The sequence below is a fragment of the Callorhinus ursinus genome, unplaced genomic scaffold (assembly GCF_003265705.2).
Source record: "Callorhinus ursinus isolate GAN/ISIS: 27379988/994484 unplaced genomic scaffold, GSC_fseal_2.0 scaffold12, whole genome shotgun sequence".
Classification (NCBI taxonomy): domain Eukaryota; kingdom Metazoa; phylum Chordata; class Mammalia; order Carnivora; family Otariidae; genus Callorhinus; species Callorhinus ursinus.
In genome coordinates this window covers 3792679-3819660 of record NW_027397074.1, presented here as the reverse complement: position 1 = coordinate 3819660, position 26982 = coordinate 3792679, and the positions used below count along the sequence as shown (strand labels likewise).

Here is a 26982-nt window from a genome sequence, read left to right as displayed (position 1 = left end):
TTGATAATATGTCATGGCTTACTTTGTAGATTTTTTTTTTTACTTTATTAATGCATAAAATAATAGTGCATCTTCTAAGTGATGGCATCTTTTTTCACTGGAGTGCACTATGTTAAAGAGTTATTAGATCCATGTATTCCATAAAAAATAATCATTCCACCACCCTGCTTCAACAACTTTCAACAGTCTTTTTCATTTATACTGTCATATATTTCTTCTCCCTTTCACATATTTTAATGGGAGTCTCAGATATATTATTTCATTCACATGTATCCTTATGTATTTCAGTATATATATATTTATAGGTATTTCAATATATATCTGTAAAAGAATTTTTAAAAAACCAACTCCAAAGCCGTTACTATACATGCAATAAAATGTATTATCATCCAGCCACTGTTAAAATACTGACTGGTTGATATACATCTGTCTCTTAAGACTCTGGTAATATAAACCACCTTCCATTACCCCACCATCTCCCGTCTCCTTTGCAATGTGTTTAAGGAACTGAATTGTTTATCCTGATTTGTTTGCTGATTGCGTTATCATGATATAACCAGTGTCTGTATCATTTGTATTTCTGTAAATAAATGTGTGATTAGATTATAGGTTAAATTTTTTTTGGTGGGAGGTAGTGTTTCATAGACTGTGTTCTTTCAGGTAACACATAATACCTGGTTGTCTGACTTGATCTTAGCCAAAAGGCCGAGAAGCGATGGGTTGTCTCTATGATAGGACACATTGATAGTCCTTATTTAGAGCCATTAATTTTTTAGGGGTTGCAAGTTAGTGCCATGTTAATCTTACTGCTTATAACTTACTAGCTGGAATATTTCTATAGAAACAAACTTCTCCATATTAACTGTTTAGTTCTCTTAAGGAATACAGTTGACCCTTAACAGCATAGTTATGGTCTGTGCTAGTCCACTTTAAATGTGGATTTTTTTTTTAATGTGAATTTTTTTTCAATACAGTACTGTAAATGTATTTTTATGACTTCCTTAGTTACATTTTCTTTTCTCTGGTGCACTTTACTGCAAGAATAGAGTATATAATGCGTATATCAAATACGTGTTAATCAACTGTTTATGTTATCAGTAGGCTGACAGGAGTAGGCTTTTAGTAGTTTAAGTTTTTGGAAAGTCAGAAGTTATATGTGGATTTTTGATTGCACAGGGGTTGGTTCCCCTAATTCTTCATGTTGTTCAAGAGTCAACTGTATTTTGGTAAGGAAAGGCAGGATAAATGCTTGTTGATTCTCACACTTTATTTACTAGTGTTCAGAATACTAAAAAGTAACTTAAGTATCATTATGAACTCAGGGATTTTTTTTAAATTTTTATTGTTATGTTAATCACCATATATTACATCATTAGTTTTTGATGTAGGAACTCAGAGATTTAAACATCTTGGATGTCAGTCCATTGCAGTTATTGTCTTTATTGATATTCAGATTTTGTCCAGTTTTGGTTGTTGGGAACCTCATCACGTTGGCTCTTGAGCCCTTATGACAGTATCCTAGTGGTACTTGATAGGTTTTTGTGCTTTCTGGTATAACAAGATGTCTCGAGCTTATTTTATACTCCTGAGAATTGGTTTTCAGTTCTAGAATCTGAGAGCTAGTCATGCTCTTTCCTACTGGATTGGTCACTGTTCCTAGTTCTTTGTCTTTTTTGACAAAGCTAGGAAATACGTTTTGTGTGTTTATTTTTAAGATAAAGTACATGAGTTTATACAGATAAGTGCAGTTTAAATTTAGGAATACAAAGTTTTCATTTAACCATTTCTGTATTCCATTTATATCTTCTAGTTCCCAGCAACATGGACAGTAATGTAATTAGAATTTCACCAACTACTCAGTTGCTTCATTTCACAGAAAAATACAAGTCTCAGAGTAACAATACCAACACTAGCACCAATCATATGATTATGTAAAACAGTTTATTTTATGTATGTACATATGTATGTATGTATGTATTTAAAAAGTAAACTCTACACCCAACTTGGGGCTCAAATTCAACCCTGAGATCAAGTCTCATGTTCTACCATCTGAGCCAGCCAGGTGCCCCTATGTAAAAGAGTTTAGAACTTTTTTCCTTAAGATATGTTCCACAAGGAATGTATAGTTAATTGTGTTTAAAGTCCCTTAAAAGGATTTCATTGTGTGATTATAACACCAGCTGGATACATACTATGTTGATGAGGTTATTTTATTTTTTATTTTTTAAAATAAAACTTTTTGAGTTAATTGTAGATTCACATACAGTTATGAAATAATACAGAGATTCTCTATATCCTTTACCCCGTTCTGCCCTGTGGTAACATGTTGCAAAACTATTAATACAATATTACAGACAGGATACTGACATTGATACAGTCAAGAAACAAAACATTTCCATGGGAGGATCCCTAATGTTGCTTTTTACATCCACACCACCTCCCACCTCTCCCACCCTTCACATCCCTGACCTTTGGCAAGTCCATTACTGTAATCTGTAATCCATGGCTATAATTTTGTCATTTCAAGAATGTTATATAAATGGAATTATACAGTATGTGACCTTTAGGACTGGCTTTTTTTTACTCAGCATAATTCTCTGGAGAGCCAGCCATTTGTTGCGTATACCAGTATTTTATTTTTATTGCTGAGTAGTGTTCTGTGATATATGTGTACAGTTTGTTTAACCATTCACCCATTGAAGGACATTTGGGTCCTTTCCACTTTTGGGCTATTACAGATAAAGTTGCTGTAAACATTTGTGTACAGGTTTTGGTGTGAATGTAGGTTTGTTTTCTCCGGGATAAATGCCTAAGAGTGCAAATTGTTCAGTCACAAGGTAGTGGCATGTTTAATTTTATAAGAAGCTGTCCACATATTTTGCAGATCAGTTGTACCATTTTACATTTCTATCAGAAATGCATGAGTAATCTAGTTTTTTATTTTTAGGATTGCTTCTTATACTTTATTTTTATAATTATATACTTAATGTGACTATGTCCTTCCACTCCTGAAGTAAGATAAAAAATGGATTATTCTTTCCATTGTTTGTTTCCTTATTAGAAACAGATACATACATACATATTTGTATTCCTTTTCTTATTTAGGTAAGTGATAGTATATTACAGTTTTTCCCACATTTCCTTTTTTCTCTTAAAAATAATGTGCTGAAGGGGCGCCTGGATGGCTTAGTCCTTAAGCGTCTGCCTTTGGCTCGGGTCATGATCCCAGGGTCCTGGGATGGAGCCCCACGTCCAGCTCCCTGCTCTGCGGGGAGCCTGCTTCTCCCTCCCCACTCCCCCTGCTTGTGTTCCTGTTCTCGCTCTCTCTCTCTCTGTCAAATAAATAAATCTTAAAAAATAATAATAATAAAAATAATGTGCTGAAGATCACTTTATAGTAGTATATAGAGGTTGATTGATTTCTTTCCATCCCTTCAAGATGCTTCATCTTTTTCATGAAATAGCATTCTTTTTTAACAGACTTTTTGCTTTAAATATTTAATTTGAAAAAAAAGTACTAGTTTCTTAAGTAAAAAGTTATTTTCTTGAAAGAGTGCAATAGAGTCATTTAACAGTCATCTGCTAATTATGCTAGATAAGATCTAACTAAGGCAAGGGACAATACATGTATTTTATACTGTTCATTTTTCAGTAAAAACATCAGAAAAATTGTGAAGTTTATCACATTTAAAACTGATCTGCTTATATATAAATTCATGAAAGCTTGATAAATAATCATTAATATTTTAATACAGGAGTTTGGATAAAGAGAGGGCAGTGCTACTACAACGCCGGAAAAGGGAAAATATGTCAGGTAGGTGAAAAGGATCTATACTAAATTAAGATGAGTGTGATTGAGAGAATGAGTGGCCTGCATATTTTAGTCAGATGTAAACACCTTGCCAGTGAATGTTGATTGTATATGTGACTTAGAATCAGGTGGAGATTTTAAATAGTCTTTTCTTTTAATAGATTATAGAATAAGAATGTACTTATTTTAGAAAATGTGGGAAGTAGAGGAAAATAAAAAATCATTCATATTTTTCTACAAAGGTAACAAATTGGTTTAAGGAAATATTAAAATATGTTGGCTTTTCAGGGAGATGGTGATCCATTAGTTTATCATATGGAATAGTATTTTTTTCATTTTTAGGAATAGATTTTAGAAGTATAACTACAATACAACTTTCATTTTGGCTTAAAACGGTATTAATACAAATGTTTTTGAATAATCATAGTTTATTCAACTATTTCTGTTTGATGGACATTTAGTTTGTTTCCAGTATTTTTTGTTTGTTTTGTTTTTGTTACTACAAATAGTACCTTCAATGAAACCGTCTTGGTTAAGTTTTTGGGATTTTCGTTCACTTTATCTTTGGATACATACCTAGAAATAGGATTACTGGGTGAAAGGGTAAATATAGAATTTTGCTAGATATGGCTAAATTCCCTTTCATAGGGAATTTTGAATTTCCTTGCAGTTTATGCAAGTGCTGGTTTCCAACAGTCACAGCATCTCAGTGTATTGTCAGACTTTTGCATCTTGTTTAATGTATAAGAAATGATACTTGTAGTTTGCATTTAAATGTATCTTACTTTGAGTGAGGTGAGGAAGTAAAAAAAATGTTTATTCTTTAGACAGATGGAGATAGAAGTTTGCCATATAGAATGCTGTTTTGTTTTTTATTTTGTTCAAAATAGTATTACAAGTACAATAATTTTTATTTTGCCTTGGAAGATGGTGATACCAGTGCAACGGAGAGTGGTGATGAGGTTCCTGTGGAATTATATACTGCATTTCAGCACACCCCGACATCGATTACTCTAACTGCTTCACGAGTTTCCAAGGTTAATGATAAAAGAAGGAAAAAAAGTGGGGAGAAAGAACAAAATATTGCAAAGTGTAAAAAAGTAAGTTTTTCCTTTCTTAAGATGAGTATATGGGAGATGGTGGGAGCTGAGTTTTACAGGAAAGGCAGATGAGTATTGGATGGTAGCCAGAAAAGTTGGCAGAACCTAAGCTTTTTAAAACTCATTTTAAAATTTTAATATGTTTTAAAGATTGGAGTGTAGTAGAGAAGAATGTTTGCATAATGATTTGCAATCATCACTAATGAAACTAGTCATAGAAATGCAAAAGCTAAAATAAAAAAAAAATTGCTGTTTTACAAAACAGAAATAACAGTCCTAAATTTTTAATAGCTTATGAACAGGTAAAGGAGCACAGAATGATTGTGAATGATTGTTTATAGTTGTTCTCTGAATCATATTTAATCATTTTAATAAGCCTCCATATTTGTTGAATATCTTATCATGTAGAGTTCTTTCACTTAAATTCTATGTGATAAATTATCCCAAGGATGTAATGGCACAAAACCATTTCTGGGCCACTTTTTCATTAAATTTCTTATAATTGCTATTAAAGATTTTTGTCTGCTAAGGTAAAAAATACTTTTCACAATGACTATATTGCTATTATAGAGTGAAATTATCCCTAGATATATGATCAGGGTTTTTTCAAAGAAAGCATTTTTTCCTCGAGTAATTCTTCATGATATTATCTGGTTGTTTAATAGGCAGCATGTACTTTGAATTTTCTAATTTCACATCCCTGTTTAAAATATACTTTGACTATAGCAGTCTTCACATATTATGTCCCTCTCCAGTTCTGCTATTCTTCTACCTGTATTTTATCCATTCTGAATAATTTGTTACTAAATTTTACCTGCACTTTCTTGGTGTTACCTTTTTCTTTTTTTAAGTAAGCTCCACACCCAATGTGGGGCATGAACTTAAACGACCCTGTGATCAGGAGTCACAGGCTGTACTGACTGAGCCAGCCAGGTGTCCCACTGGGTGTTATCTTTGCTTATGCTGTTCCCTTCACCATTTAGAATATTCTCTTCTCCGGATGCCTGGGTGGATCAGTCAGCTAAGCATCTGCCTTAGGCTCAGTTCATGATCCCAGGGTCCTAGGATCTAGCTGCATCAGGCTCCGTGCTCAGTGGGGAGTTTGCTTCTCCTTCTGCCTGCTGCTCCTCCTGCTTGTGTTCCCTTGCTCTCTGTCAAATAAATAAAATCTTTAAAAAAAAAATGCCTCTTATAATTTAGGAATTCATGATCGGTATTGACTCACCTTTTTCATCTCATGCTTTCAAATTATGCTTTTCTACTTACTGTAAAAAAGTTACTTGAGGGGCGCCTGGGTGGCTCAGTCGTTAAGCATCTGCCTTCGGCTCAGGTCATGGTCCCAGGGCCCTGGGATCGAGCCCCCCATTGGGCTCCCTGCTTAGCGGGAAGCCTGCTTCTCCCTCTCCCACTCCACCTGCTTGTGTTCCTTCTCTCTCTGTCAAATAAATAAATAAAATCTTAAAAAAAAAAGTTACTTGAGGGGTACCTGGGTGGCTCAGTCGGTTAAGTATTCGCCTTCAGCTCAGGTGGATCAAGTCCTGCATTGGGCTCCCTGCTCAGCTGCTTAACAGGGAGTCTGCTTCTCCCTCTCCCTCTCCCTCTCCCCCTGCTTGTGCTTTCTCTCTGTCAAATAAATAAATAAAATCTTTAAAATAAAAAAAGTTACTTGGAGGGTACCTGGGTGGCTAGTCAGTTAAGCGTTCAACTCTTGATTTTGGCTCAGGTCATGATCTCAGTATTGTGAGACAGCGCCCAGGCAGGCTCCATGCTCAGTGGGGAGTCTGCTTCTCCTTGCCCTCTCCTTTTTATTTTTTTCTCTCAAATAAATAAATCTTTTCAAAAAAAATGTTACTTGGAAATTTTATCCTTGTATATTTGTTTTAGGTCATTTGGTTTAACAAATGTATTTTTTGAGTAAAGCATAGATTCTGCCTTTTTTTCTGGCTGGAATGGCTTTTGGCTTTTTAAAATGAATCAGTCCCGAGTCTTGATTGTGTCAAAGTTACTTCAGAATATTGCTGTACATTTAAAGGGAGATTTTTCTCTTGTGTTGTTAGTAAATATAGACAAGGATTAGAAAAAAAAAAATCCAGGAACTGTGCATAAAAGATCTAGTTTGCTGTACCCACTGTTAAGGTTTTACTATTATTTGAGGTTAATATGTAATAAAAAAATATGTAACAGAGGATGTATACAGTTTTGCCTTTTATTCAGCCTGTTGCTGTTATGGCTAATTGTTAAAAATTTGAATGGAGTTTACAGTAGATGTTTTGAATAGATAACAGTTTTTAAATACTAATAAAACCCTAGCAAGGTATTGGTGTTTCAGTAATTCAGGACTTTTTTTTTTTTAAGATTTTATTTATTTATTCATGAGAGACAGAGAGAGAGAGAGAGAGGGAGAGAAGCAGAGGGAGAAGCAGGCTCCCCACTGAGCAGGGAGCCCGATGCGGGACTCGATCCCAGGACCCTGGGACATGACCTGAGCCGAAGGCAGACGCTTAACCATCTGAGCCACCCAGGTGCCCCAGTAATTCAGGCCTTTGACATGAAGTATTAATTCTATTTTTTTTAAGAGAGGAGGGACAGAAGGAAAGGCAGAGGGAGAGAGGGAGAGAAACTTAAACAGGCTCCACGCTCAGCATGGAGCCTGAGGCGGGGCTTGATCTCATGACCCTGAGATCATGACCTGAGCAGAAACCAGGAATCGGACACTTGGGGCGCCTGGGTGGTTCAGTCATTAAGCATCTGCCTTTGGCTCGGGTCATAATCCCGGGGTCCTGGGATCGAGCCCTGCATCAGGCTCCCTGCTCGGTTGGAAGCCTGCTTCTCCCTCTCCCACTCCCCTGCTTGTGTTCCCTCTCTTGCTGTATCTGTCAAATAAATAAATAAAATCTTAAAAAAAAAAAAAAAAAGAATTGGACACTTAACTGACGGAGCTACCCTAGTGCCCCATGAACTATTAATACCGTTAATGATGCAGAATAACATAGAAAAAGACGTGTATTGTGACTATTCTTCAAATTCTTTTTTTTTTTTTTTTAATTTCAGCAGCATAGCCATTATCCAGCCTCAAAAATTTTTAAGTCATCTTTGGTTTTGGACATTCAGATTTATTTTCAAAAGCACTATTGATTTTTTTCCTTTGGAATGTCTTGTATTTTTATTTTTCTTCCTTTTGTTTCTACAAACCCTCATCACCTCATAGTATTGCAGTAATAACTTACCATCTTTAATTTCTCCAACTTTATCCTCTTTCTGCTTCACAGCATCCTACATTTGGTTATGTTTCCTGGGAATATTGTTCTTATATCCCTGCTCAGAAGTATTTTATTGATTCGTCCACCATAAAGAAAAGCATACCTGTATTTTAAGTCGGAGTTATAAAATCTGACTTTAAATAAGGCTTCCATGATCTAATTTAAAATTTTTAGCCAATTTTATATCCTACTCTTCAGTAGGTACAATTGTGTGTCTTAGTTTTTCCTTGAATGTGACGTATTTTTTCCTATTTGCCTTCTTTCATATTTTTTTATAATTTTTGTAAATATTTTATTTATTTGAGAGAGAGGGAAAGCACAAGGGGGGTGCAGAGGGAAAGGGAGAAGCAGACTCCCTGCTGAGCAGGGAGCCCCCTGGGGCGGGGGAAGGCTTGACCCCAGGACCCTGAGATCATGACCTGAGTGGAAGTAGACTCTTAACTGCCTGAGCCACCCAGGCGCCCCTTATATTTCTTTAGTACTAGGATTTTGTTCCTTTCAGTTGTTCATCTGAGTACTTCCATTCTCCAGAGTCTACCTAGCTCTTTTCACATGTTTTCCATGAAGTCTCATTGCCTTGTTTTTGTTGTTAATAAATCTGCTTTCTTCTGACATGTAGTCTACACATAAACTTAAGTATATTTGGATCTATATTGCTTACTCTCGGTTTATGTTTGTTAGTCTCCCTAGAGACTTTTGAGGTGGAGTGATGATGAAGATAGGAATTAAATGTTAAGTACTACTTCAGGACCCAGCAGATTAGTGAGCTGTTACTAAATATTTTTTTGAATAAATACAACTGTTGATTACTTAAGCCTCACTACATGTTCAAATATCACTTACTAGTTGACTTAGAGAAAGTAGTAACACTATTTTATCACTCCCAAAACTTACCTAATGACTTCAAAAAATTACTGTAATATTACAGAAAATTTGAGATTTTTTTAAAGCAATATCATATACATATATTCTCATGTATATTCTCTTAATTCTCTTAAACAGTCTGCATTCTTTAATTTAAATATAGTTGATATACATTTTTACTTTAGTTTCAGGTATACAAAGTGTGCATTCTATTTTTTTTAAGATTTTATTTGAGAGCGAGAGAGAGAGAGCGCGCACACAAGTGGAGGGGAGGGGCAGAGGGAGAGGGAGAAGCAGACTCCCCACTGAACAGGGAGCCTGATGGGGAACTTGACCTTTGCCAAATACAGACGCTTAACCGACTGAGCCACCCAGGTGCCCCATCTGCATTCTATTGTTAATAATAGAATAATATTCTAGTAGATGACTTTAGTGAACTGATTGATTCTTAAATATTATATCCAGTTTTTAAAAAAAAAAACTAACTTATAATTTCATGTTATTTCAGGCCTTTCGGGAAGGATCTAGGAAGTCATCAAGAGTAAAGGTAAATACATTAAATTTAAGTCCTTAGTACCAGCTGTCAGTTTTTCAGGAGCTTACTAAGTGATTGCCTCTACATAATCTTTATGTTCTCTTCATTGTGTATCATATCATTGCTTATTATCTTTAAGATATGGCACCATAGAGAAGTGGCACCATAGAGAATCCTCATTTGATTAATATGCCACTCTTGGAGTTTATTCACACTGTTAAAGTATTAAGCAAAAGGAGATGGTATATAAATAATTGCTAATATCAGATTTTGGTTAATCTGAATTTCAGTTATCATTGCATTCCATGCCTCCCAATACCATTTTGTATACTGGACATATGAATGCAAAATCACATTGAGAATTTGAAAATTTGCTTTTTTTTTTTTTTTTTTTTTGCATAGTTGGGATTCTAGTGATTTAGTCAAGTAAGTTGTTATAAAATCACCATTGAAGTACAAAATAGTCCCCTGTACCTTGAATTAATTAGAATGTATCCTCAATTTTGTAGATGTCCAGATTGCTGAGAGAGGCAAGGCTTGTCAGCTCTGCCTCCCCCTAAAATATAGGTGTTGGATCACAGAGGTCAGCTATATATAGCGTGACTATAGCTTTCTAGGTTATGTGGTTAAAGGATAATGGGTTTCTCAAGTTGTCAGATAGAAAAATAGGATGTGGGGAGCATGTTACAGTATATTTGTTGTGCCCATAGTGTAAAGCATAATAGTTATTCATTATTCCACATTCTCTGGAAAACAGATCATTAAACAGCTGTCTGGTGATGATGATTGCATGCTTTTGTAGTTCTTTCTCAAGAAAGTTAATACATGGTGTCACTCAACAGACTGCAAGCCCCAAGTTTCATAGAATGTTCTTAAAGTTAGGGATTTGATACTTACTATATATTAAACTTGGGTTTATGGGATATTCTCTGACATAGCATACAGTCTGAAAAAGTTTTCGGATTCAGCTAGTGGAAACTTAATAGTTTCCTTTTCTTTCTAATTTATGCAGTCATTCCAATAGCAGGTTTATTGAAGATGGTGCATCTTTTACTTAAGTGAAATATTTCCATTTGTTATGTAAAGAAATGACTAAGGAAGTAAACTTTTAATAATGCTTTGTGCATCTTTAAAGATATTTTTTTACTTAACTCAGAGATACCTCATTGAGATCATAACAGTTCCAGTTAATAATTCTATAGTATTTATAGGTTCAAGAGATACAGAAGAATTTACTGTATCTAATATATACCAGGTCAGTAGAAGGCTTGGGTGGGGGAGAGAGTAAAAAAGAAAGAAAAAATTTTAAAATTTAGATTTCTTCGGTAAAACTGATGAAAGCTTTGACATGTAGTATTTCATATTTGTGTCAAAATCCTGTTACAAGGTGGTCATTATAATGTGGGATTTATAATTACATAAAATATCAGTGGGTAAAAATAAACCTACTCCTGTCAAATAGTTGAACAACTTACTATAGTTTGTTTCATCGTAGGAAAGAATGATACTTTTTGTAATAAAAATTACTTATATGGAAGGTGGACAAATGATAAATTTTAGTGTTATTGTATGTGTGTACATGTCTAACAGGATATATAAGGGTTTTTATGAATTCTACATGTGATTTTAAAATTTTAGTTACGTAGGTTGTACATATTTTAGAAATCTTTTCTCATCAAGGTGTTCAGTGTTGTAGAAAGAAACTGATAAATAGCATTTACAAAAAATTGAAATGTCATGTGTTAAAACCAGTTATAAATTAGAAATCTGAATGATGCTAATGAAACATAAATGTTTTTGTTATGTGCATTGATTGATTTTCATTCTAAGATTGCAAATAAGAATTGTTGTGGGAGGGGCACCTGGGTGGCTTAGTCATTAAGTGTCTGCCTTTGGCTCAGGTCATGAACCCAATGAAGCCCCACGTTGGGCTCCCTGCTCGGTGGGGAGCCTGCTTCTCCCTCTCCCTTTGACACTCCCCGTGCTTGTGTTTGCTCTGTCTCTGTCAAATAAATAAGATCTTAAAAAAAAAAAAAAAAAGGATTGTTGTGGGAGTCCACATTTTAGTATGTTTTTAAAATGTGTGGTAATTGTGCCTATCTGTAAATTGCATTCCAGCAAGAGAAGTGTCCCCTTTTGTTTTGTTTTGTTTTTTTTTAGATTATTTTTAAGTAGTCTCTACACCCAGTGTGGGGCTCAAACTCACCACCCCAAGATCAAGAGTTGCAAGCTCCTCTGACTGAGCCAGCCAGGCACCCCCCCCCCTTTTTGCTCTGTAACAGATTAAGAGAGGCTGTAACTTTTTGTACTTGGCATTTAGCATTCTTATCTTACGGATTTTTAGTAGGAGGTATAGATGAAGAGCAAGTATTTAAAGGTCCTTGCTGTCACTGTGACCCTTGAATTTAGACTGTGGACCATTTTGGGTCATTTTACATTCTGTGAGACATTTTGTTCTCATGTCAAATTTATCATGTGGATAGTTGATTATAGATCTTGAAATTACACTAAATTAAGATATAAAAGTGTATTTTTAAATAAAGTGTTAAAATTATAGTCTATCAGAACTGTGAGTACAAGGTAGATATTGACAGACTCTAATAAAAAATTTCATACATTATCTTTTTTTTTTTTTAGAAAGTGCCCAAGAGAGCAGTGGGGGAGAGGCACGGGCGGTGGAGGGGGGGGAAGAGAATCTTAAGCAGGCTCCACGCCCAGCTCAGGGCCCATCCGGGTCTTCATCTCACGGCCCTGAGATCATGACTTGAGCCAAAATCAGGAGTTGGACACTTAACCGACTCACCAGCTAGGCGCCCCTACGTTCTTTTTTTTTTTTTTTTTAACCATTAGCTGACAATGACTCCAAAGTTTTGGGTATTTGCAGTTTTATTAATGCTCCATTTGGCTACAGTGCTGGTGTCTTTGAAGCCTGAATTTATGCTAGTCCAACAGCCCGTGGCCTCCTTTACTCTTCTAAGTCCTTATTTGTCTGGCATGCGGTATAAAGACATAGTAGGCTGCTCACTTGTGGTCTGTTTTTGCCCAGGACTGACTCAGAAAGCCTACCATTATTTCTACTCTATATTATGTTCTTTTACATAGATTATCATTTATTTTTGTGTGTGTGTGTGTGTGTGTGTGTATAAATATATACAAATACTTAGAAGCCCAGATATTAATGCTTAGTTTGCTATGATTTTAGGGTTCAGCTCCAGAGATTGATCCTTCATCTGATGGTTCAAATTTTGGATGGGAGACAAAAATCAAGGCGTGGATGGACCGGTACGAGGAGGCCGACAGTAACCAGTACAGCGAGGGCGTGCAGCGGGAGGCGCAGAGGATAGCTCTGAGGCTGGGTGGCGGGAGTGACAGAAAAGAAAGAAATAAACCAGATGTGAACACCAACAGTCTGCTCTTCAAACCTCCTGTTGAGGTAAATACATCATTTGCCAAAAAAAATTATGAAAGAAAAACCATTTTCTAATGCATATCTTGAGTAGTTATATTGAAAGCAATCAGGTTTAATTAATCTCAGCATTTCTCTGGTTTTAGAGCCATATACAAAAAAATAAGAAAATTCTGAAATCCGCAAAAGATTTGCCTCCTGATGCACTTATCATTGAGTACAGAGGGAAGTTTATGCTAAGAGAACAGTTTGAAGCAAATGGATATTTCTTTAAGAGGTATATTCGTTTATTTACCAGTTATCTGTAGTTAAGAATTGTTTTTGGCTATTTTACTGAGATGCTGTCTGTGTTCATATGTATTTTGCTTTCCTAAGTGATCATTTTGATACATTTAAAAGTGTAGTGTGATTGAACAGTGACTAATGATAGCTTTTGAACTATAATAAGATATAGCAAAAAGCAGATATATTCCTCAGTCCCTGACCCATCTGTCTTGCTGACACTCCTACAACAGTGTACCTCAAAGATAAACTGCAACAATATAGGTGGATGTTAATTAAAAACTCTTAATGATTACCTAAGATTATAAGGAATCCTTCTGCATCCAGTACCTTTCCTAACTCTTTGTAACATAATTGGTAGACCCTGAAAAGACCATTGGTGATCACAGGCAAAACCCCTTCCTCTTTATTAAAGGATGTTAGATTTGCTCTTACATTATTGCCACCACTTTAACAGCCACTTTCTTGGTACTGGAATGGCTCTGGAGCCTCTTCTGTGGTTTGTGATTTTGGTGGGGATTTGATGTTGTGACCCATTGCTTCCCTGAGGTCTGGAAATAGGTTGGTATCTCTAGAGAGATAACATTCTCAGTCTATATGATTATTAAAAGTATTGTTTATAACTTGAGCTTTTAAGATTTGAAAGATATTCAAGAATACGTCTCTTTTACATACAAATTTTATCTGAAACAGTGCTATAAATCAAACTTAAGTGCACTAGGAAATAAGGATTTAAAGGCATCCAGTTATGAATCTTTCTGTAAAGGCAGTAGTCACTCCCTTTTTATTTTTCCTTGTAAATTTGAATTTCCACCTTCAATTAATTACCTTTGATTTCGGTAAGATTATTGGAGCAGGTAAAAATCTACTTAGCATGAACTAGCCCTTAATGAATAGGTTCTGGTATCAGATTGCCTGTATTCAAATCTTGGCTTCACTATTTACTTTGAATCTTTTAGAAGTTTGTTAATATGTTAATGTTTATAATGCATTTCTTTCTTTGTAGACCATATCCTTTTGTTTTATTTTATTCTAAATTTCACGGGCTAGAAATGTGTGTTGATGCAAGGACTTTTGGGAATGAGGCTCGGTTCATCAGGCGTTCTTGTACACCCAATGCAGAGGTAAGCTTATAGAAATCTTTTTGGGAGGCAGGGGTTTGGAGGATGTATGGAATCAAGTATCAAACAAATCTGGTCGCCTTTTTAACCATTGATGCATTTTATTATTGTCCAGTGTGATTCCATTGTGAAAAATTAGGTGATATTGGGCTGTGAGGTCTTAATGACTTTGCACATTGAAGAAATTGTGATGTTCTTTGTAAAAGAAAATACTGGACTTCTGTTTATTTCTGAGGCTCTATTTATGGGTCAAATACATGATCTGATTGGATCAAGATAGATGACAAAACTGAAAGCTAAAGTAGATTTTATATGTGTGCTACTATAAAATTTTTTATAAAACTTTTTTAATTTGTAGCCTAAAGTATTTCTGGTTTTGGTTTGGTGTGTGTGTTTTTTTTTTTTTTTTTTACACACCAAAATAAACATTTTAAATTTATAACTGCTACAGTTGAGTATAGGTTTTGAAACCAGAACTTTGTAGATTCATGTCTTCTCTTTGACGAACCAGCTTTGTAACCTTGCCTGTGCTTGTTTTACCTGTAAAAACTTGTTAAGAGGACTACAGGAGTTAATACATGTGAAGTACCTAGAACAGTATAAGTATGGTGTTAACTGTACCATTACTCATGACTTCATGTCATCAAATCGAAGGTACCATCCCTTATAACATCCCAATTTCAGGGATACTAAGGGGGGAAAAATATGCATTGTTCAGTCAATGAAGTGTAGTGTTTGCTTTTTAATGCTACATGGTGGACTGTAGAGTTTGCATCACGGTACTTGCAACTACCACCAATTTATAGTTACAAGTCTTGTAATTGCATATTTTTCCCATTGTACTCATGAATCACTTTGAAAAGTTTTCAAAATTGCAGGATGAGGTGCTTCTAAAGATAGAGAACAATTTATAAAGATGTAAAATTGTTCTTTTAACTAACAGGTGAGGCATGAAATTGAAGATGGAACCATACATCTTTACATTTATTCTGTACAGAGTATTCCAAAGGGAACTGAAATAACTATTGCCTTTGATTTTGACTATGGGAATTGGTAAGTCCAACTTTCTAAATATGTTATCTGTTTTGAAATGGTTCCTTAAGGTCCTCTTAAAAATCGAGGTATTGTCATTACTTTCATAGCTTTTTATTTGTATTTATTATGAGGCAATGAAATGTACTTGAAAAGAAGCATTTTGGTGTCAACTTCCACTAAGCGTTATTACTTAGTTCTTTTCCAAACTTTATTATTGTAATGTAAATGATCATAGTAATTATAATTAAAAAGGTAGTCCTAATTCAGCCATACAACACTGACCTTGTTTACCTGAGAATTTGTTTTTTCTGGTATTTTAGGGGGTACGGTTTTAGTCTTACAGTTAATTTTCTTTGCAGTATAAATTGAAAGGGTTTGTTGGGAGTCCTGTAAGGAAATTCTGAGAACTGTTATTCTGAAACACTAGGGAAATAAAGTTAATTCTGAGCATAAAAACTTCCATTTAAATTCTCTGTAAATTATATTCTGTAGTGTTTTGCTTTCACCTTTTCTCATTCATTACTTTTGAGATTTGGTTCTGTTGTTCTGTGTAGCTCTAGTTCATTTATTTTCACTCCCGATGGCATTTATCCATCCCTCTTACTGGATCTTTAGATTTACCAAAACTGTTCCTATGACTTTTTGAACATGTCTTTGTGGGCACATGTGCTCTCTGTGGGAAGGAATCTAGGGGTGTGCTTGCTCAGCTCTAGGATGCGCACGGCCTCAAGTGTTTACCAGACATGAGGTGATGACTAGTTTCTGTTCTCACACCCTTCTTCCTTGCTCCACTTCCTTACAACTTTCAAAAACTGATGCTAATCTATGTGAAATGGTATCTTTTTATGTTTTTAATTATCATTTTCCTTGATTATTTTGTGAGCCCAAGGATCTTTTTGTATTATTAATTTGTCATTTGGATTTCCTCTCTTATGAATTGTTTAATCATCATCAATTTTCCTGCTGGACAGTCTTTTTCTGATTTTGGGGGGGGGAAGGAGGGGGATGGTTCTTTTTGTATCCTGTAGTCTATTTGGTTATAAGCATTTCAGTTCATTTCCTCCTGTTCTGTATTTTATTTTCAAAATTTTGTATGGTAACCTATTTAAATGAGTAAGTTTTACATGCCCGGTTTGTTTTTTGTCAGTGAAATTCCACTTCCTGCACTGTGCATCTCTACTTGATTGTTGGGAGTCAAATTTAGTGTAGCTTAAGCATTACCTTGTTAGCCCCTTTTCTCCCACATGGTGGAAAATTTAGCATAATGGCTCTTTGCTCATTGCTTTGAAAGACTGTTTCCCATAAGTGGTTAAGAATATAAGCTTTTTATAATGTCACTGGTTTCAAATCCTAGCTTGGTTGCTTATTATTAGCTATGTAACTTTGGACCAATTCTTCATCTCATTATATCATAATAGGAGAATAATGATACTCACCTAACAGGAATGTTTTGAAGATTCAGTGAGTTTAAGATAGGTAGAGTATTTAAAACAGTTCCTGGCACAAAATAAGTGCTTTTAATAAACATTAGCTGTTCGCCATCATTATTTGCCATTGTTATACTACAATCAAAGAAAACGTCTAGAAAGAGTTTCAACCTAGTTTCTAGTAATACCTAATTTGGGGAGGGGGGGCATTAGATCATCAGTTTTTGAGTTCTATCCCTGATTCACAGATTCTAGCCAGTTTGACTTGTACTAATCTTGAAAATGAGTAAGGAGCAGTATTGGAAACTTTGGAAAGTAAATTATTTTTATGGCGAACAAACATTAAACTACTTAAACATGTAAAATGGGAGGCTTCTACTGTTTAACTCAGGTTTGGGCATTTTGCCTGCATCCTGGAGAGAAACTAAATGATCATGGTAGGGATATGGAGGGCAGAGTTAAGAAATACTGAAGAGATGAAAAGTGTGAGCTTTGGACTCACACAGACCTGTACCTGAAGGCTGTCCCAACCGTTTAGTAACTGTGTCACTTTGGACAAAATACTGAACCTCTCTGCACTTTTAATCTTCTCTGTATGGTGGAAGTAATAATTATCACTACAGTGAAAATGAGAGTGCAATTATTTTTCAAGTGTCCATTTGAAAGAGGGAACACTTAAGAGGGGCAATGGGACACATAACTTCACCTTTTTTCAAGGTGGCTTTTTAAAGACAGCTGGTCATTGAAGTCATTTCTTAAAGTATAAGATATAGTTAAGGCTTGGGACCCCTGAAGTAAATACCATTTTTGCCTTAATGTGAGCCAAAGAATCATTTTACTTAAAAGGACTCAATTTTAATTTATTGAGTTTTTTTTTTCTTCTAGACCATAACTGGGTCAGAAATCAACTTCCTTTTTTTTTTTTTTTAAAGATTTTTATTTACTTATCTGACAGAGAGAGACACAGCGAGAGAGGGAACACAAGCAGGGGGAGTGGGAGAGGGAGAAGCAGACTCCCCGCGGAGCAGGGAGCCCGATGCGGAGCTCGATCCCAGGACCCTGGGATCATGACCTGAGTTGAAGGCAGTCGCATAACGACTGAGCCCCCCAGGCGCCCCCAGAAATCAACTTGTAATGACTATGTTTTTTAAATGAGGGGGAAAAAGCTTCTTTTGTGATAGTTACCATGGGAATGCAAATGAGTGAAAAGTAAGGATTGCTTATAAGTAGTAGTAGTAGCATACAATTTTAGAGTTGCAGCCTAAAATGGATTAGAAAATTTTGCAGTTTGTGTCTTAAATAAATATTTAACTGGTTATCTTTCCAGTAAGTACAAGGTGGACTGCGCATGCCTCAAAGAAAATCCAGAGTGCCCTGTTCTAAAACGTAGTTCTGAATCCACGGAAAACATCAATAGTGGTTACGAGACCAGAAGGAAAAAAGGAAAAAAAGAAAAGGATATTTCAAAAGAAAAAGATACGCAGAATCAGAATATTACTTTGGATTGTGAAGGAACAGCCAACAAAATGAAGAGCCCAGAAACTAAACAGAGAAAGCTTTCTCCATTGAGACTGTCGGTATCAAATAATCAGGTACTGAGCTGTGCTCTTCTGATTCTCAACAGAAGTCAGCAAAAGAAAATAATCTGTCATATTTTAACCTCTTTTTTATGTAAAATGGTTTAAATTTTTTAAGTTAAATCTGTTATTTAATGAAGTACTTAGAAATATGAAACACAAGTAGAATTTGTGCGGTGTTTGTTAAGCTTGTTAAACAACTCAGCCAGCAAGTCCTTGCAGAATTGAATACAAACAAGATTTTTCTATAACTGGGTAATTTAAAAACTTCTCCCAGATGGTATTGTCCTCAGGTTAATAATAAGTGTTTTGGGTTTTTTTTTTAAAGATTTTATTTATTTGATAGACACAGCGAGAGAGGGCACACAAGCAGGGGGAGTGGGAGAGGGAGAAGCAGCCTTCCCGCCGAGCAGGGAGCCCGATGCGGGGCTCCATCCCAGGACCCTGGGATCATGACCTGAGCCGAAGGCAGACGCTTAACGACTGAGCCACCCAGGCGCCCCAGTAATAAGTGTTCTTATTTAAAGTCTTAATTTCCTTTTTTTAAACATTTGGGGCATAATTAAATCAATTCTATAAGGATGAGAGAAGATTTTTCAGAGAAAATTCTCTTAACACATAAGATAATTTTGGGGGAAGAGTTTGGCCCATATGTCTGCCCTGCCAGCGATGCCCTCTACATAAATGGAAGTTAGGAGGGACCATTTACAATGAAAATTAAGTAAGGTTTCACTCATCTCCAGTACCCCATCTTCCGTAATTCGGTAATCAATTTAATGATAATTTCCCATAGGCTTTAAATTGAACAAACATTTATTGAGCACTTGGTATCTCTAGGCACCAGGTTTTATGAAGTAATTTTATATGCTTATGTTTTGGGAAGAATATAAACAGAAGGCTATGCTACCATATTTGACCTTGTGGGCTCTACTAATATTATTGACTAGAACTTTAAAAAGCAAAATTACTTAATTTTGAAATTTTTCTTGATTTAAAACCAGTTTTAAAGTTCTGAAATGGATTTAAGTAGGCTTGTACTTTTGCTGTGTTGAATGCGTTAGTAGTGGTTGAAAGGCATTTATAGTAGTTCAGTGTCCCTAGTTTGTAGATGAAATAGTAGTTTCTTTTATAAAGCAGTCATTTCCATCTTTCAGGAACCAGATTTTATTGATGACATAGAAGAAAAAACTCCCATTAGCAATGAAGTAGAAATGGAATCGGAGGAGCAGATTGCAGAGAGGAAAAGGAAGATGGTAAGTTGGGAAGCCAGTAGCTGCTTTATGCTGTCTCTTGGGCTGGTGACAGCTGCTTGTCCCATAGTGATTGTTGCTGCCTTTCGGAGAGTTTTGACCCTGTTCTTTGTTTCAAGTTAGCAAACATGATGTGCCACTGAGCATCTCTCTTTGGCTTTGTTATTACCATTCAAGTAACTTGCACGAATCTTCCCTGTTTTTATGTGTGTTCATTAGAAATTTTAGAATGTATGACATTTAACATTTTTGAAGCTGAGAACTATTAATAAATTTTAATGCCAGAATTACTGTTCAGAATGTCTTTCATTAGTGAAATGTATCTTTTCGTAATTTAATGTAAAGCAAAAATGGAATTTTAAAGCTTATAACAGCGCCAAATAAATGACTTATGTAAAAAAAAAACCCCACTCTTTGGTAGCTACTATGTCTGTATTCATACTGATATCATAAAATAAGGTTTTCATTAAAATGCATTTAATATTTATGTTCCTTGTTCTACTTTTTATACAGACATTTGCAAGTAAATAATACAAGGTATTTTCTTAGAAATCCATGTTAATTTAGCAATGGCTATAATATTTAGACCAGTTAAGTAAGGATTATGGTATAGTTTGCCCAAAGATTTGAAAATTATTTTATACACCAATTAATAATCTTAGTATGGGTTTCCCCCACTCCCTTTTATTTTGTATGCTTCTTTGTTTCCTATCTGTGATTTTCATGCTATATTCCATGGAATCTCAGGTGTCCTATACTTAGGGTAGGGAGGGATAGGATCTTTGGAATTTGGTCATTGTAGGCCTACTTAATGTAAGTCTGTTATATTGCCTGGATGGTCATTCCTGTAACATTATTTCATTGTTGATGTTCAGAATTGTGAGAGCCATGTGGAACTGTTTCACAGCTTCTGGATTTCAGAGACACTGCTCTGAGGGGACGGGGTGATGTTTAAAAAACTCTATAGGAGAAAGTACTGAAGGAAGTTGGTTAGAGGAGTTTTTTTCCTAAACCTAAAGAGAATTCTTGAACCCTTTTCAGAATCTGGATACATCTAAATTATCTGTGTCTACCCAAATTACCTGTGGCCCTCTCTTGACTAGATTTTCAGTATTGGCCCATTCATTCCACAATAGCCACAGCAGTGCAAAACCAATTAAGAGTATCACTGGGTTTTGGATGAGGCATGTGTCTGGTAGGAGGAACCTCTTTCACAAGAGATTTGAAGGGCTGTAATAACTGCTTTGAAAAAAATCATGAGATTAAAAAAAAAAGTTTAATGCCCTTCAATAATTTTACTCAGATTGCATTTTTAAAAAAGTTTATGACTGTAGGGCTACTTTAAAAACATCTCTTTTAATGCTGAGAAAATTGGGAACTTAGAACATCCTCATTTTCAGATCCCAGAAGAAAATAGAAATACCCTTTTGCTGATGGAACTTTGGACAGATAAAAAAGGCTTACTTGGTCCATTTTTGGTCCTGATTTTACCTGTTAGTATGCTGTATTAATTAAATAATATTAATATATTTATTAATATATTTTATTTATATATTACATATAGTTAATAAATTAATATAATCAAATTCTGTGTCCATTTGAGCATATTCATTTTAATATCTGCTAAGGTTGCCGTGCAGCTGGGTATTTTTCATTCACGTAAATTGTGGAAAACTTGAAAAGTGTCAGTGTTTAGAATTTGTCTGGTATTTTGAAGGGATATGAAATAAATACTTAAAAATATTTGCTCCTTGACCTGTAGCTCTCAAAATCATTGCAGTGTTACTATTTCTAATTGGTACATTTGCTTTGATATCTCAGTTACAGAATTTTTGGATATACTCAAATAAGCAGAATGCGAAAGCATGCATCCTAGGATTCTCAAGCCAACTGGTGTGGTCTCCCCCACCCCTGCCAACATATTAGTATTTGTGAGGAACAAAAATATTTGGTTTTGAAAAGTTTGAATATTAATCAGCCTTTGGTGTCTGCCTCTTGTATTGGTTAGGTTAACACTAGTAGTTGGAAAGACTAAGGACAACTCCTGAGAAACATGTTAAACTGATTGAAATTTCCTTCTTTGACAGACTTTAAATCATTGTGGATATAATAGGAGATACTAGTTCTCTTGTATATTTATGAGATTGGGATATAAAAGGAGTTAGTCATCCTCTCCTCCCAGATAAATACCATGTAATGTCCAAATTAAAATATATTTCAGCCCATCCTTTTGTAGTATAGCTTTAACTGTTGATAGTGTTTACCTACATAAATAGCTTTCATACACAACCTAATATTTAGCATTTTGCTCAGTTTCCCAAAAATTGCACCAGTGGATGTATTATTTTGGTTGCTTGCTTGTTCTTTTTGGTGAAGTTGGAAGATAAGACAATGTCTCTGCCTTCAGGGGCATTTACAGAAACAGTTACAGTGCAGCAAGAAATGTGGTAATAGCCCATAGGGAAAACAGCCTGGAGGGGGTTATAAAAGTGATAAATCCTACTTGGCTGGGATTATTTAGGCTGTTTTTGAGGGGAATAGGGGAGGTAAGGTTGGTTGCTAGCAGATCACATGAAATGCTGAATGATAAAGATTTCATGGAAGAATGTTTATTCAAATTATTATATAACCAAATAGAAAGCTGTTCTTTTATTAACATTTTCCTTTTCCATTTTTTTCCCCTTAAGAAGTTGTTACCTACTTACAAAAGCAAATTTGTGCCTGAATAGTACAGAACTGAATAGATGGTTATTGACATTGTAAGAAATACTTCTTTGGCAGTGGGTTGGAATTGACTTTGGAGATTCTTACAATCAATCCAGTTAAGCTACAGCACTTGAAATACAGTAGGCTGTTGATACTCACCTGATTCCAAAACCAGGGCACTACTGAGTTGGATGCCCCCAGGTACACAGTAGTAGGTAAGGTGAAGTGAGGTGAGGTGGCCATAACCTTGTCAGAGGTAGAGTGTGTGTGGCAAGGGGCTATATTGGGAAGCTCACCGCGTTTTGTTAAACAAGTGATCAATTAAAACATAAAGCTTTTGAAAGATTTAAAATAAAAAGGAGGCTTGCGGGGGTCCCCCCATTTATAATGGCATGAAAAGAACTTCCTAAAGTATCTTCTGATCTCTGTTTTCAAAATAATTTTTTGTGGCATTATGGAAAGACTGTACCTTGGGGATATATAGTCTTGGTAATATTTGATGGTATGTTGTAGTCAGAATGCTTAAACTGGAATCCAGGGAAGGTCGTTCAGGAGGCCTTCACACTTCTGAGGATAGAGATTTAAGAAACGGGTGCGTGGGTGGCTCAGTCGATTAAGCATCTGCCTTCGCCTCAGGTCATGATCTCAGGGTCCTGGGATTGAGTCCTGAGTAGGGCTCCCTGCTCCCCGGGGAGTCGGCTTCTCCCTCTCCCTCTGCCACATCCCCCGTTTGTGCTCGCTCTCTTTCTCTCTCAAATAAATGAAAAATAAAATCTTTAAAAAAAATTTTAAGAAACAAGAAGGGTATGAAAAGATGGTCACCCAGGTTGTGAGATGCTTGTCAAGCAGCTAGGAAAATCCGGAATTAAGTATATATATCACTGGGATATGAACTACATAAGGGTGAGAATCTGTCATTTTGTTAATTGTTATAGCCCCAGCTCCTTAGGGAAAAAATATGCCTGGTTTTTATGAAGTACATGGTCAGTAAATGAGCCTACTAAATATTTCTGGCAGCCGTGTAAGTAGAGATACAGGTAAGCCTGTAAGTGTGAATTAACTGAAGCTTCCTTATAGGCCAGAGAGTGTCCTGGAGGCCTTGCCAGGATGCAGGAGTCTCCATAATTTTCTTATCCCTCATCCTTCACACCAGAAATTACTCCACAGAACTCTTAAGACATTTTGTGGAAAAAAGAGCTCTCTGGCCAGTTGAGTGAACAGTGCTTCAGGTCCCCAACTTTAAGTTTCCCAGTATACACACGGGTGTGTTTAAAAACTTACTCTGTTTATGAAACCATTTCATAAACTCAGACACCCTTGCAACTTGTTTGTGGTGACACCTTTGACATCCTACAGATTTTTATTTGATAGAACAAGCATCCTGTGGGAAAAGCCTAGAAAGAATCCTGCTGTTCCTAATGTCTCTAGGAAGTAACTTGACTTAGAAGATCGCTTTAGAAGATGCAGAAGAAATTTTAATAGTAAGATATCATTAGGATAAATTTCTTGTCAGGAAAGTCATCTGAGGATATGTGAAATATATCACCCATCTGATCAGTTTTATAACATGACTAAGTTTATGTCGGTTACTAATTTTAATTTTCTTAAAGAGGTTCCCATTTTCTCTCATTCCAGAGTTTTAGGAATTGTGTTTCCAAAGATGATTAATGACATTATGGTATTGAATAGCAAAAGGGAACCCATTTATTTTTATTGGTATTCTGTTCAAACAAAATGAGGATATTCAGATTTAGCTGCCTTATAAGAAATTCAAGATTTCCAAAATCTTGTTAAAATACTTCATTCCATGCTTTCACGTAACAGTGACATGTGCTTTATATAATATATAAACAATTCTTACTCATTTAACAAAACTGTGAGTGTTTGCTATATGCTGAGGTACTGGGCGGCCAGGTTCTGGAGAAGCTTTCATGGAGGATGGCATGCATGGAATAAGAAATACCAAAGAGAAAGCAGTGTGTGAGGATAAACTGAATCATCATGTGGTAGAGAAGAAATGGGGATACCCCACAAGACATACTTACTATTTTGGAATTATTCTATTGGTAATTAGTAATCTCAACCATTTTTTAAAAGACTGACTCTTGTTCAAGAGGATAAGCAAAGTTATTTGAGTGAGGAATCTCTTACTTTCTCTATTTCAAGGCTGTGGGTAGGGTAATTTGGCAGGCTGACCCTGCTGGTTCCCTTTCCTTTAAAAGGCAAGTTTTTTCTTTCAAGAACCACTTTCTACCCATTAGCAAGGTAGAAAGAAATAAACCGTGAGTCCCTAGAGGTCTTCATTTTGTTTCCTTCCCAATTCTTTCACTCTCCTACGAGGCACATTTTCCTCTAAAGCTGCTGTGGGGCACCCACAGTGCATCAGCTTGTTTTTGCTCAGTGAAAAAGTACCATTATCTCTAATTATAGGATAAATTACAACAATTTACTCTGGAGCTTATTTTTTCAGTTGCAGTATTGTATAAAACTGTAATAGGTGTTCTTTATTATGTACCCTTGAACTATATGGACCTCACCATTTATTGAAAGGAGGCTTAGACAAGACCTTCATTGTCTCTTCCAAGTATATCAAGTTATAGGATTTCAAGTCAGATTGGTGCTCCAGTGTGTTTATGTACGGAAGAACAAAATTGAAACAAAAATACTAAAAATGCCTACTCAAGTGATAAAGTCCCAGACTTTCTTCTGCTTACAGGAATTAAAGTACTCTATTATATTTGCTCTATAAGACCATAAACTAAAGATACATGTCATAAAAGGAATCTGTTGGATAGATCTTATCAGGGATCCTTCATAGTTCAGTTTAGCACCCAATACTCCAGCATTAACAGTATGTCAAGTGCTAATGTAGTATTCCTGAAAGGCAAACCTGTCTAATTCTAATTCTGTATCAGCTCTATGATTGCTCAGCTCAGATAATAGTGATTCTGAGGTTGGGTCATGGGCTTGGAATAATGAGTCATGGTTACAGAATACACAGGTCTTAGCACTAAGCTGTATCTGAACTATATCAAGCACAAAGGTCAGGGTCTGCTGGGTTATTTAGGACTCGTAGTGTCTCTAATCCCCTGCACAACCTGTAATTACCCCAAGCTATCTATAAAACTGGTTATTTTTCAGTTACGTCTATAAAATTGGCAAGTTTTCACTCATTAAATAGATACTGTGTATCGAATGTATTCCATGCAGTGTGAAACAAACGCTGAACGTAAGGAAACTTAAGGAATTTAAAATAAAAGTAGACCAGTGTGCTCATGATTATTTTTTCATGTAGAAAAATCAAAGGCATGCTTACATTTCCAACATTTGTGTGTTTTTCTAAGATGAGACTGTATTAAAAGTATTAGGATATCTCTTTAGTGCTTTCAGTTGACAGTTGTAGTCAATGCGTAAAGAGTTACGCTTAGTTTTGCTTTATGTCGTATCAGTGGTGGTTAATTGGAAAGAGTAAATTAGGAACCAGGAAACTTGGATAATAAATATGGCTCTGCCTTTGAATGAGTCCATAATACACATGGGCTTTGGTTTCTTCAGCAGCACAGGACTAGGTTTTTTTTTAAGATCTTGACTAGCTCAAAAAGATTGAGTCATCTCTAAAAAGTATTTTCCTTTGACTGTCAATGAATTGTATTGTTTACATGGAGTTCAGTATTTTTATTTTTTTTATTTCTTGAGGGAGAAAGCATGCACATGTGTGCAAGCTGTGGGAGGGCGGAGAGGGAGAGAAAGCACCTTAGGCAGGCCCCGTGCTCAGCAAAGAGCCCAAAGCAGGGCTGGATCTCATTACCCCATGACTGTGACACGGGCCAAAGTCGAGAGTCAGACGCTTAAGCAGGGCACCCTGGGAGTTCAGTTTTTAGGTCTTTATGTCAAATAATTTTATCTTTCACCCTCACTCTAACCATCTTAAAACAAGTAAATACTGAACTATGTCAGATTTTTGTCATAAATTCCTATCTAAAATACTGGTAATTTTTTATACATAAAATGATTGTTGCTAAGTTTGTTTCTTTTGGAAAAATGTACTTTGTCAGATCTATTTTAAAATTTTTGAAAAGAGAAAATAACCACAATAGTTAACCCCTTCTCCCTCCTCACTCCCTCCCCTGTTGAACAGGTGAAGCAGGTTGGAAAATCTTTTTTTTAGGATTTTATTTATTTGAGAGAGAGGGACAGTGAGAGAGAGAGAGCAAGAGGAGGGGGAGGGGCAGAGAGAGAGAGAGAAGCAGGCGTCCCGCCAAGCAGGGAGCCCGACTTGGGGCTCGATCCCAGGACCCTGGGATCATGACCTGAGCCAAAGGCAGATGCTTAACGACTGAGCCACCCAGGCGCCCTGGAAAATCATTTTTTAATTACTCCAGATTTCTAAATTTAGGATTTCTAAACTTAGAATTTTAGAAAAGCCCTCATACAGAGATAGGATTTTTATAAAGAGCCATGAGATGAAAGGGGTTTAAGACTTCCAGTTCCAGTTTTGACCACTTTTGCCTGTGCTGTTAATTTTAGTTCCCACTGCCCATCCCAAAGCAAGGGAAGTAAGGTGTGTGTGTGTGTGTGTGTGTGTGTGTGTGTGTGTGTGTGTGTGTG

At 35.9% G+C, this 26982-nt stretch overlaps 1 protein-coding gene across 2 annotated transcripts in view; it reads left to right on the top strand.

The window, feature by feature from the left end:
• KMT2E (lysine methyltransferase 2E (inactive)) overlaps positions 1–26982 on the top strand; it is a 90667-nt gene that overhangs the window by 47864 nt on the left and 15821 nt on the right. For both annotated transcript variants that reach the window (XM_025872742.2, XM_025872741.2), the window contains 9 exons: positions 3756–3814; positions 4739–4911; positions 9544–9582; positions 12773–13003; positions 13123–13253; positions 14265–14382; positions 15323–15432; positions 18169–18433; positions 19573–19671. In XM_025872742.2, coding sequence (XP_025728527.1) covers positions 3756–3814; positions 4739–4911; positions 9544–9582; positions 12773–13003; positions 13123–13253; positions 14265–14382; positions 15323–15432; positions 18169–18433; positions 19573–19671 — 1225 coding nt within the window. The remainder of the gene's footprint in view (positions 1–3755; positions 3815–4738; positions 4912–9543; positions 9583–12772; positions 13004–13122; positions 13254–14264; positions 14383–15322; positions 15433–18168; positions 18434–19572; positions 19672–26982) is intronic.